The sequence below is a fragment of the Alosa alosa genome, chromosome 3 (genome assembly GCF_017589495.1).
Source record: "Alosa alosa isolate M-15738 ecotype Scorff River chromosome 3, AALO_Geno_1.1, whole genome shotgun sequence".
NCBI lineage: Eukaryota > Metazoa > Chordata > Actinopteri > Clupeiformes > Clupeidae > Alosa > Alosa alosa.
In genome coordinates this window covers 30,578,278-30,591,466 of record NC_063191.1, presented here as the reverse complement: position 1 = coordinate 30,591,466, position 13,189 = coordinate 30,578,278, and the positions used below count along the sequence as shown (strand labels likewise).

The following is a 13,189-nucleotide window of genomic DNA, read 5'->3' as shown; positions in this document are numbered from 1 at the left end:
TAAAAATCGATCGCTCACACCCTCAAAAAATCAAAATAATCCGTAAAAATCTGTGAGGATTTTTATTCAGTCATTCAAACATTATTGGGGTGTGTTGCTTTTTTCAGGCTATTTTTTCGATTGTAACCCCTTGTCAGTCAATTGTGAAAGTAAATAACTGTGTAGATCTGTTTTTTCCGTTGCTTGTGAAAACACTTAGTTTCACTTGCCTATGAATTCAAATAATAGACGAGGCTGTATAATAAATGTAATAATAGATGTAGGCTATACTCAGCTAATCACACACAGGTTTTAGTAAAGCAAGGTTTAGTGGAATTCCTGTGCATTCACTGTCTCACTTGCAAGCAGATTCCTTATGCGCTGAAAATGTTTCATGTTGCGCTGCTTGCTGTTAAAGGGAAAGATGGCAAGAGATATGAAAGATAAAGAACAAAACAGCACCCACCTTGGACCAGTGCTCTGGCTCACAATCTGTAGAACAATTGGGCCTCATCATGGGGGGGCTGTGGTCTGGTGTCTCCCCTCCACTAAGTATAGCTGCAGGCACTGCAGTTAGACTTGTCTGAGAGGAGCTTGTGGTGTTGGGCAGACTATCGCCCAACCCCCTGTCCTCGTCCTCAAGGGCAGAACCTTTAGTGACAATGCCCTGTGTCTCCTGGAGCAGGGGGCTTGACTCAGGACGAGGCTCCTCACCCTCTTCCAGTCCAGCATTTTTGGTGTTCTGCTTTTCCTCTGCTGATTGGGGGGAAACCTCCTGAGTGAAAATAACAGTAATCATTTACACCTGATAAACTACAACACATAACTGCTTTAGTATGATATGTATGATCCACTTACAATTGGAATCTTCACATCCTCAGTTGGACATTCACATACTGAAGCTAAGAGAATAGTAAGTTCACATTAGTCTCATTTCAATCATTTATGTAATTTCGGACAATTCATCTGGTTTCAAAATGGGCTAAAAAAAACACTTTTTGATGGATTTAATTCAAATCTAAAAAGGGCAAAGTTAGGTTGGGCAGGCATATTGAATGGAGAGATGGGACAGAGGTTAATACTCACCCAAATCGGATTGGCTCTTGCACCAACAAAAACCACCAACAGCACATCCACTCAGACAGAAAATTAGTAGTATGACTCCCCCTGGATGATGAAAAAAAGCCCATACTCAGCAACTCTATGTGCTACAGTGAAATAAAAAGATACAGTGCCCCCGTAATTATTGGCACCCCTGGTACAGATGAAAAAAGGCCTATTTTAAATCACCTTTCATTCATCAAAAAATCTATCTTGGCCACGCTCACCTAGATCTCCTTTCAGGAAAATACTAGTCTGGAACACCAGAGCCCCAAAAGGTCAGGCCAATCAGTGACAAGAAAGGATGACGCTATAATTTCGAAATTGAAAGTGGCTTGATAACGGGTGAGGAATGTTTAGGCGACAGACTATCGTAAATCTTCAAATTATCGCTGGGGTCTTTTTATTTAGGCTGCGCAAAGCACAGCACCTTTATTTGGGGCATGGCTTACTGTTTGATTATATTGCTAAATATCGGGACTGATGACCACTGAAATCTATGGGGTATTTGATGGTTCACTATTAAGTTTCATGTATGGAAGGGTGTTGGGATCTCCATCCGCTTACTGCGAGATAAGGCATCCGCTTTCATTTATTCATGGAACGTGTGTTATGCTGAAATGGAAACCTTATTCAGCCTAAATTTAGTTATTTTTTTTTAATTATGCTTGATTTACTTTTTTATAAAATTCGTAAGCTCAGAAGGGGGCGGCATGCAACTGGTAGCTTGAGAGCAAGGTGTTGGAAACTCATGGCAACAATATTAAACCAACCAACAATACAAAATATTAGGAAGAGCTCTTTTAGGAGTTAAATTGAAACAAATTATTACTGGCTTTTATTTGTTCGAATCTGAGGCCCAAACAGAATCCTGGGCATAATTTGAGGATTTAGGTATGCACGTGTGTTTCAGGCATAGCGCAACCACTAATCTCTGACTGGAAGTGCACAGAACTTGTGCATTTGAGAGCACTCTCTCGCGGCTAGACAGTTCATGTCAGTTTAATATGAATTAACATTTAAAAACATGTTCAATTATATATTTTTTTCATATATAAGTCGCACCTGACTATAAGTCGCAGGGCCAGCCAAACTATGAAAAAAGTGTGACTTATAGTCTGGAAAATACGGTACATAGGTACAGGACCCAATTAGGAAGAGACTCAAACAAATTGGTGACCTTAGACCCATAGGTGGCGCTATAATTAGCAAAAATATGTTTTTGCCTATAAAGGTTGATGTGTTTGAAATAAAACTTACTAGTGATGTCCTTTCATACTTTGGGAGGTCCTTAGGCCGACACATACCAATTTGTGATGTCAACGTAATTGATCCGGCCTCCATATTTGATTTCATCAAAAACACTTAAAAGTTTTCACAGGTCACAAATTTCATCCAATTTTCACAAAACTTGGCACAGATGATCTTCAGACCATCCCTCAAAGAAGATATTCGTTTCATGTTGATATTCAAAAGCATTTGCCCGTCACGACCAATCAGATTTGGCAGCAAAGCCGCCAAACAGGAAGTGAACTCGTATCATCAAAAACACTTCACAAATTTCATCCAATTTTCACGAAACTTGGCACAGATGATCTTCAGACCATCCCTCACAGAACTTATTCGTTTCGTGTTGATATTCAAAAGCGTTTGCCTGTCACGACCAATCGAATTTGGTGGCAAAGTCGCCAAACAGGAAGTGAACTCATATCTCGGCAAGGCTTTCACATATCAAAACTAAACTCGGTATATCGACTCGGGACCCAATTAGGAGGAGGCTCATGAAATTCGGTAATCTTTGACCACTAAGGGGGCGCGTGGCCACAACCTGAGGACGCATAATACATTTGGTGACTTTTGCCCACTAGGGGTGCTAGACTTTCTCGTATCAACACCAAACTTGGTACGTGGACTCGTGGCCACAACCTGAGGACATAATCAACAATCACTTGAAGTAGGCTCATATCTCAGCAATCCCAATCCAATCCAGTCCATTCCAATCCAATCCAGTCGGCTCATTTCTCAGCAATCCTAATCCAGTCCAATCAAATCCAATCCAATCCAATCCAGTCCAATCTCCAGTCCAATCAAATCCAATCCAATCCAATCCAATCCAGTCGGCTCATTTCTCAGCAATCCTAATCCAGTCCAATCAAATCCAATCCTGTCCAATCCAATCTATAGTCACAGGATGTAGGCTCATATCTCAGCAATCCCAATCCAATCCAGTCCAATCCAATCCAATCCAATCCAATCCAGTCCAATCCAATCCAATCCAATCCAATCAACAATCACATGAAGTAGGCTCATATCTCAGCAATCCCAATCCAGTCCAGTCCAATTCAATCCAATCCAATCAACAATCACATGAAGTAGGCTCATATCTCAGCAATCCCAATCCAGTCCAGTCCAATCCAATCCAGTCCAGTCCAGTCCAGTCCAATCCAATCCAGTCCAGTCCAGTCCAATCCAATCCAGTCCAATCCAGTCCAGTCCAATTCAATCCAATCCAATCCAATCAACAATCACATGAAGTAGGCTCATATCTCTGCAATCCCAATCCAGTCCAGTCCAATCCAATTCAGTCCAGTCCAGTCCAGTCCAATCCAATCCAGTCCAGTCCAGTCCAATTCAATCCAATCCAATCCAGTCGGCTCATTTCTCAGCAATCCTAATCCAGTCCAATCAAATCCAATCCTGTCCAATCCAATCTATAGTCACAGGATGTAGGCTCATATCTCTGCAATCCCAATCCAGTCCAATCAAATCCAATCCTGTCCAATCCAATCTATAGTCACAGGATGTAGGCTCATATCTCAGCAATCCCAATCCAATCCAGTCCAATCAAATCCAATCCTGTCCAATCCAATCTATAGTCACAGGATGTAGGCTCATATCTCAGCAATCCCAATCCAGTCCAGTCCAATCCAATTCAGTCCAGTCCAGTCCAGTCCAGTCCAGTCCAATTCAATCCAATCCAATCAACAATCACATGAAGTAGGCTCATATCTCTGCAATCCCAATCCAGTCCAGTCCAATCCAATCCAATCCAGTCCAGTCCAATCCACAATCAATCCAGTCCAGTCAATTCAGTCCAGTCCAGTCCAGTCCAGTCCAGTCCAATTCAATCAATTCAGTCAGTCAGTCAGTCAGTCCAGTCCAATTCAATCCAATCCAATCAACAATCACATGAAGTAGGCTCATATCTCTGCAATCCCAATCCAGTCCAATCAAATCCAATCCTGTCCAATCCAATCTATAGTCACAGGATGTAGGCTCATATCTCAGCAATGCTTTTACGTATGGAAACCAAATTTTGTACATGGACTGAAGACCCATTCTCAATCCAATCAAGTCCGGTCCAGTCCCAATGCAATCCCAATCCCAACTACTGTTCACTGCTTGGCCCCCACATTGCTGCTTGAAGATATATTTAGCCTAGTTTTTGCTGTGTGTTCATCATCTCCAAACAAGCTGCGATTTTATCCCATGCTCATTTCTACAGGCTGTCTCTGATGTTAGGCTATGCCTTTCGCTCCTTAGCAGATAACTTTTGACGTAGCCTACGCATGCGTGTGAAATGGTTTCATGAGTTGTACATGATATAGGCTATGGCTGTTTTATAGCGCGTTGGCATATAACATTTTGCCATGTAACATTTTAAATGAGTTGTTACAAGTTGTTAGGCTGCACCAGACTAACCTGTTGTTGATTTTTGTTTTGTTTCTTTCTTCTTTGTTTGTTATTTGTCGGAGCACCAAGTTTTGTCCACTGTAAATAAATCTGCACCATAAATAACTCTCCACCCATTTTTACACAACCCCTGAACTTCATAATGTAACCAACTAATATACTAATACTAATAACAACACAGTATCCACAATTTAAGAATCTCCGAATGTTAAGTCACATTTCTCACAAAGTGGTCTAGAATTCTGTAGAAATGAACTTATTCCATTTGAATGTGACTATAGTTCACATTTGCACAAAGACGTATTCCTATATTGTATTTTTAAGTTTGAGAATTTGGCATTGCAGTTGGGTAAGTCACATAGACCATTCCAGTGTTTGTCTATGATTGTGTGTGTGCGTGTGTGTGTGTGTGTGTAGGCTACCTGTGAGGATGCCAGTGGCATTTGGGAACATGAGACATTATTACATCTTACCTGCAATCATAGCAATGTGGCTGGAAAAATGAGTGGTTGCAGGAGAGTCAGTTGCGGAGTCTAAGGGAGGGTTGAGCTTCTCACAAATGGTGTTGGATGTTGGTGTGCATTTCTTCACCTCCTCCTCTTCTACCTTACACCTGCTCATAGATGGGAAAAGGAAGAAGTAGCTGGTAGCTGCTCTGAAATGTACACAACACCTCATTTGATCTTATTTAATTTCTCAAATGATTGTACATGTGATTCAGAGAAATGCACACACAAACAATTGTGAGTATGCCACTCTTTCAGACGTGCCATTTATAAATCACAAATTGTGAAATATTGCACAGCTGAATGGTGGGGAATAGAGACATGACAGGTGGGGCGCGATGAACAGGAGGAAATTAGTTTCTTTGTGCCTATATTTAATAACAGCTTTCTTTTTTGACAAGGAAGATCATAGATTCAAAACAAAACAGCCACACACAAACATACGAGTCATAAACAGACCGACACTTACATTAATAACAAACATAGTGGAGAGTGCATGTTGATTTGGTCATTTAATTGACAACTTTATACCAGACAGTTGTAAGTAAAAAAGTAAGCCTAACTATTTGATCATGTGTGTTTGGATCATAAGCATATGACCTGTATAAACTTTTGTTTATTCATGGCTTCATAAAATACCACCATCCCATGTAGCTGTTAAGAGTATGCAACCATTGGCCCAAGCAGTGTGAAATAACTCAAAAATAATAAAAGTAGAATTGCATAGGCCTAAGTGTAAAAGCTGAGATTTCCCACATAGCAAGAAGATGGTCTCTGGCATTCTGCACATTCTCCAATTTGGCAATTTTGATCAAAACATATTTTAAAATATTATGATGGTCGTCAGTGGGTCAAAAGTGGTGGTCTTATAACTGGAAGCCTGATTTCACTATGTGGGTTTTTGCTCACAATTTGGTCCCCCTCACTTTGAAAATATCTCCTACGCCGCTGGTTTATTTATATATACAGTTTATTTTATATTTATACAGTGATTTATTTGCATGGCTAGCCCGATGCCGAAGCACCACTATTGAAAAAGCTGTTGGTAGCATCGGCTAACTAGCGCCAGATTTTGGAGTGCAGGGGACAAGCCGAGATGGGCTATGAGACATACGTTCACACTCGGTATCATGTTTCAATACACTTTAGGTCAATATCACACCGGAATTCTCCTTTAAGTAAGGTAACAACGTATTTGTACTTCTTTACTTGACACCTCTGATGATAGGTAGATAAATAGACAGATAGATCCCAAACTTGAAATGAAATGTTTGCAGTTTCTGTTTATATTTTGTTGTAGGCCTATGTATTGTACAACCCCAAAACAGAAAAAGTTGGGACATTCTGTAAAATATGAATAAAACTATAATGTAATAATCTGCAAATCTCTTAAACTCATATTTAGTTGCAAAAAGGACACAGACAACATATCAAATGTTGAAAATGACAAATTTGACTATTTCATGGAAATTATATGTTAATTTCGAATTTCATACCAGCAACATGTTTCAAGAAAAGTTAGGACGGGGTAACAAAATGCTGGAAAAGTTGTGTAATGATAAAGAAAACAAAAGGAAGAATGTTTCACAACTAATTAGGGTAAGTGGCAACACTTATATGAAAAAGTATGAAAAAGAGCATCCCAGAGAGGCAGGGTCTCTTAGAAGTAAAGATGTAGGGCAGTGGTTCTCAACCTTTTTTGAGCAAACGCCCCCCTGACCTTACTTTGATCCTCTGGCGCCCCCCCCCCCACACACACACACACACAACTAAAAAAAAAAAAACTACACCCCTGGGTAGGCTATAGGCCACTCACACTCATGCTATATTGCTTAAATAAAAAAACAAGCCCATTTCTGTGCTGTTTTGGTTTCTTCTGGTATTGTAAGAAAATGTCCCTATGCCTATTTTATTATTAAGCAGATTTAGGCCACTGTTAGAAGCAATAGGAGACTGGTTGGGGTAAAAAAAAAAAAAAAAAACAAAAAAAAAACACTACCACATCAGCATTGGTTGTAATGATTTTTTTTTTTTTTTTTAAATCAATAGGGAACAATAAATGTAGGCAACAAGACATGTCAATTTTATCATGGACAAAAATCATGTGCACATCACGTGAACAACATATGCACATCGCAACAATCCAACCAATCAAAAAACAGATTCCGTGCGTGAGGCCGGTTTAGGCCTATATATATTTCGTATTTAATTAGTAACGGTCTTTCGTGCAGACTACGCTCAGAGCAGCTGCAGAACAAAAGCGAACGGAAAACGGGCTATGAAACAAAATTAATGAGAGCCCTGTGGTTGATGGCTCGCTGCCAGCGTCTTGACGTCTGGACATTGAGAGGTCAATTTCAATCTGAGAGCACCAGAGCTAATCAAGTTTAGGCGGTTGCGATATTTTGACTGCATGTGCAGTGCTTGGCTGAATCCCTGCTCGACAAGATAGGACGTGGGGAAAGCGAGGAGGAGAAGGTGAACTCTCTCCCACAACTGAGGGAACCGCTGTCCATGGGTTATCCACAACGCTCGCCAACCAGAGGTACGGAACGTGGCCATCGCCTCAGCATCATTTTGAAGGTCAATGAGGCTCTCTTGGATAGCCTCCTCACTGCTGGCAACATCTTGTTGGAGCGGCTCCATCACCCAATCGGGGACGGCTAACTGGTCCAGATCTCTGAAACGGACCTCCATATCTGCCTTGACTGCCTTCAAGTGGTCCGTGTAAACCAGCAGATGGCCATCAGTCAGTTCATCCAGCACCTGAATATAAGTAGTAAGTAGGCTACAGTAAGTTATTTTATTGATAGATAGATAGAAACTTTATTGATCCCCCTGGGGAAATTCAAGGAAATTGTATGTGAGGTAATTGGTGTGTAGTCAAAAGAATGATGACAATGGTAGCCTAATAATTAATTATTAGCCTACCTTGGTCAACTGTGGAAAGTTGTGAAACTGACGCCTGCTCAAATTTTGTCCATACAGCTCCAGCTTTGTGAGAAGACTGCGTATGGCGGCCCTCGAATGGATGAGAGTCACACCATTCCCCTGGAGCTTCAGCGACACCTCGTTCATCTTCCCAAAGAAGTCCGAAAGATAGAACACAACGTGGCGGCAGGACCATATCTGAGCTTTCAACGTAGCATCGGCCTTTCCCAAGAATTCGAGGACCGAGGGGAACAGCTCACACAACCTGCCCAAGCAGTGCACCTCTGTGTGGAAAATCAGGCGCTGATAGGATTCGTCATTTTCCCCACATAGCTGCCTGAAGAGCCGGTCATTCAAAGCATGGGAATTTTGTTTATTGATTTGACCGCTACATTAAGGGACTGATGGAGTGAGTCGGATATGTTTTTTGCTACTAGGTTGTGACGGTGCAGTACACAGTGCACGGTCAGCACGTGAGGGACCTGGTGCTTTAGGAGCGTTGCAAAGCCACGGTATCTGCCGACCATAGCTGGCGCTCCGTCTGTGGCACAGGCGATGATGTTCTCCATTGGGATGGCTCTCTCCTGCAGGAACTCAGTCAGGGCGGCGAATATGGTCTGCCCTCGAGTGTCGGTGGCGAGATACTGCCCAAACAAGAAGTCCTCCTTCAGATCCCCCCCAGACAAATAACGCACATAGCCCATTAAGAGGGCATTGTTGTCGGCAGTTGTTGTCTCGTCAAGCTGGATACTGAAGGGACACACACGTAAGGTGGCACATAGCTGCTGCTCAGTGTCGAGTGACATCTCCCGTATGCGCCGGGCAACAGTATCATTGCTGAGCGGGATGGCCTTGATGACTGGCGTAGCGTCCCGCTCCATGACAGTGGAGATGGCCTCTTTTATTGCCGGAAGACTCACCCACAGTGAACGGTAAGCCAGACTTGGCAATTAATAAAGCAATATTATAAGACGCCACCAACCCGCTCTCACTTTGATTGGCATTCCGGGCAAACAGGGTGTTGATGGTAGGACACCTTGAATGCTGATCCCTCAAAGACTTGAAGTAGGCCGGATCTTTGGATGCTTTGTCGGGATGTTTTTTAATTAAATGTTCCTGTAACCGCGAGGGTTTCATGGCCTCATTCGAGAAAACGTGATCGCAGAGCAGGCACATAGGTAAAGTAGTGTTCATCGGTGAAGGAATAAATCCATAATTGATGTAATTTGCATTGTACTTTCGGCACTTTTTCTTGCTATCCGCCATGTTTGTTTGTGTTGTTTTATTAAAGATGAAGATGTCACAGTGAATTGTGTACATTTTTATTGGTTATTGAACTGTTAAGCCGCAAACTTGGGTTATGTTTATCAACGTTACTATAGAGATGACGATGGCTGGGGCTGGGGGACGTGAGTCCGGGCGTGTGCAGCATAGACATGGTGTCTATGTCTATTATGGTGTGCAGGCCCGAACTGCACTGTATGACCACTGAGCATAGATAAACAGTAAAATGTAGCTGGGACGGTAGAGGGGTTAGAAACCCATGAATGAAAAAAGACTATTTATTTCAGGCAGCCTATTTTTGCACCAAAAATATGTGAAAACCATGAAAGTTTAAAAAAAAAAAAAAAAAAAAACCTCACGTTCCCAGCGCCCCCCCTAGGTTGTACGAACCACCCCCGTTGAGAAACCCTAATGTAGGGGTATTCATCACACACATGCACAAATGATGAAACAATGTAATTTTAATGCTTCTTAACATGACATTGTGACGTACTTGGGGAGTTAATCATCTACAAGACATAATATTATTAAAACATTCAGAGAATCCAGAGAAATCTTGCAAACAGGGGAAAGAGCTGACAAACAAATTGGATGTCCGTGGTCTTTTGGACCTCAGATGTATGGGCTTAGGAAAACCTCGGTCTTTGTGCACAGTTTGATACTCAAGTCAAAATGACATGATACAGAAAATACCACCCTCTTATCTGGGCCTGAGCTTGTTTAAAATGGACTGAGGTAATGTGGAAAAGGGTCCTGTGGTTAGACCAATCAAAGTTTGCCATTCTTTTAAGAAATCATGGATTCCTCTGGGCTAAAGAGAAGAGGGCCTATCCAAGTATCCAACCTATCCAACTTGTTTTAGTGCTCAGTTCGAAACCCAACATATATGACGGTGTGGAGGAGCATTAATGCCTACAGCATGAGCATCTTGCACATTTGGCAAAGCACAATCAATTCTGAATGATGTATAAAGGTTTTGAGCAGCATATACTGCCATCCAGGCAACGTCTTTTTCAGGGACGACCTTTAATATTTCAGGAAAACAATGGCAAAAGGAATTCTGCACATATTTAAATAGCATTTCTCCATAGAGGAAGTGTCCAGGTGCTAAGAGGGCCTGTCTGCAGTCCAGAATTATCAAATTAGGTGCATAATGGAATGAAAAACATGCTAAGAATACCCCATACTGTTCAGCAACTGTAATCCTCTATCGGGGAGTAATGTGACAACATTTCCTTCCAAAACTGTAGCAAATGGTCTCCTCAGTTCATAAACATTTACAGAATTTTGTTAAATGAAGAGGTGAAGCTGCACAGTGGTAAACACGCTCCTGTCCCAACTTTTTTTGAAACATGTTGCTGGCATCAAATTCAAAATTAACAAATATTTTCCATGAAATAGTCCAAATTTTAATTTTCAACATTTTATATGTTGTCTATGTCCTTTTTGCTGCTAAATATGGATTTACGATACTTGTATATTATCACATTCTGTTTTTATTTGCATTTTACACAATGTCCCAACTGTTTCTGTTTTGGGGTTGTACTTTATATGTGTTCTCCATGCCAACAATGTTAATAAAATTATCAAATGCATTCAGTGCACTCATAATTTCTCTTATTTTCACCGGAAAAAAATAGTGGAAATTCTGATTGGCTGGAAACTTTAGAAAGTTACCAGCCATTGGCTGGTGATCAAAAAAGTTAATTTAGAATCCTGGTCATCAGCATAATGTTACTCTATCAAAGCCCCATTCTGTGTTTTCATAGTATACAATAGGCTCCTCAATCAAACTGTTTAATTGATCAATGGTCACCTTATTACATTGGAAAATGCACTAAAGGAAAACTTTACATTTGGACCTGAAAGTAATAGAGGGGCCCAGATAGCAAAATCATATGGTCATGGATTTGAGATTGAGAATTTCATTCAAATGTACGCTCTAAATATACAGGATACACAGGGTATAGAAAAGCTCACCTAGTGCATTTTTTGCACACCTCACAGGCTTGGTCTGGCACACAGAAGAAGCCGGTCTTGCACTGACACTGTGTGTCCCTCCTACTGGAGCATGGCTCAGTCACGGTTTGATCTGTGTGCATGAAAGAAAGAGAAAAGGGAGGGAGAATGAAAGAGAGGGAGAAAGAGAAGACGACCAGAAGTACAAAATCAGGGCCAAAGCAAAGCCAGATACTTTCCTTCAACAAGGGTTGAGTGACTCAGGAGACTCATGGCTTGTGGGATTTTAGACAATGTGGGAAATCTAACCCCCTCTCTGTGGAATTAAGGTCTCCAAATTCACAGGGACAAGACACACCCTCCACTCACTGTCCTGCAACCCCCAAACACTGAGAGAGAGATAAAGAAAGAGGCGCATGAAACAAAAAAGAACACAAGACCCCACAAGACCACACCCTGGCAATAGAACAAGAGCAGATCCAATTCCCACAGGTCAGACATCTAGGACAGGAAATTCTAAACTTTGGTGTATTCAGGCTTTCAACATCTCTGAAACAAAATTTTACAGATGCCTACAGATTATGACAGTGTACAATACAGTATTTATAATCAGACCATTGGGCTGAGATGATGTGTGTTTGGGAGAATCTGCTTCATACTATAACAGCCAGTTATATAAAATTAATATAATTTGTTGATGGCAATAGTCTGTCTTCATTTCAGTTGATTTAATGGTAAATGAAAATATCCAATACTAAAAATGTATTTATTTAGCTGACGCTTTTATCCAAAGTAACTTACAAATGGACTGACATTCAAGCTGTAGTGCAGAAGACATTTTACCTTAATAGCAAATGGAGACAAATGCAGGTTCTTTTTTATATTTTGAGTAGGGGTGTGCATACTAAAAATTAAACATATCTAAACAACCTACAGTGTTAACCAACAGTTCTTTGGTTATTTGCGCAACCAACACTACTATTTTGAGGGTGCATTATCAAGAACATAAGGTGGATAACTATGTGTCCCTAGCAATGAGGTGGTCTTAATTTGACTGTGAATTTGCTGGTCTCCCTGTTATTTATCTGCATTGTGTAAGCTACACCAAAATCCTTTTAGGCAAGTCCCTCCACTCGGCGACCATATCTATTGTTATGTCCTGGGGTTGTTAAGAAGACATCGTTTTTTCCCAGTAAACTGTTACCTACCATTGCTCCATTGAGATTGAATGGGATTTAGCTAACTAGTGGTGGTTTTGCTAACAAAGTCATTGCTAGTTGTCTGTTGCCCTCATTTGTTGCTCTGTGTCTCACCTGATTGCCCATTGCTGATAACATTGCCCAAAAAAATGTCCCGTTGTATCATAAGCTTTACAGTTAGCAATCACATTTTAATTAGAGGGGGACAAAGAATCAAGCTTGAGTATGGATGAAATATCTCATAGCCTACCTAGTGAGAGGCCTGACCCTGGTGAGTGGTACAGAGCTCGTCAGATGTTTTGACGCAATAGGATAATTAAATGGTGGTTCCCACAGTGATCACATGATTGCATGAAGACTCATGGGTAGCCTATGTGTTATTTGAAAAATGAATAGAAAGCGTATTTTCTACCTTTTGTTTATGTAGGCTATCAACGTTTTTTCATTTTTGGAAGAGGAAAAAAAATGCTTCAGATTAATTTGCCGGACCCCCTGCAGTCCCTTAGTGCAGTGTTTTTCAACCACTGTGCCGGGGCA

At 41.1% G+C, this 13,189-nt stretch overlaps 1 protein-coding gene across 3 annotated transcripts in view; it reads right to left on the bottom strand.

Annotated features, from left to right (window-relative positions):
- tnfrsfa (tumor necrosis factor receptor superfamily, member a) overlaps positions 1-13,189 on the bottom strand; it is a 71,917-nt gene that overhangs the window by 13,612 nt on the left and 45,116 nt on the right. For 2 of the 3 annotated variants that reach the window (XM_048238625.1, XM_048238628.1), the window contains exons 4-8: positions 11,475-11,586; positions 5,247-5,386; positions 1,066-1,146; positions 838-881; positions 446-754 (exon numbers count right to left, since the gene is read on the bottom strand). In XM_048238625.1, coding sequence (XP_048094582.1) covers positions 446-754; positions 838-881; positions 1,066-1,146; positions 5,247-5,386; positions 11,475-11,586 — 686 coding nt within the window. The remainder of the gene's footprint in view (positions 1-445; positions 755-837; positions 882-1,065; positions 1,147-5,246; positions 5,387-11,474; positions 11,587-13,189) is intronic. The other variant, XM_048238627.1, reaches the window with a different exon arrangement.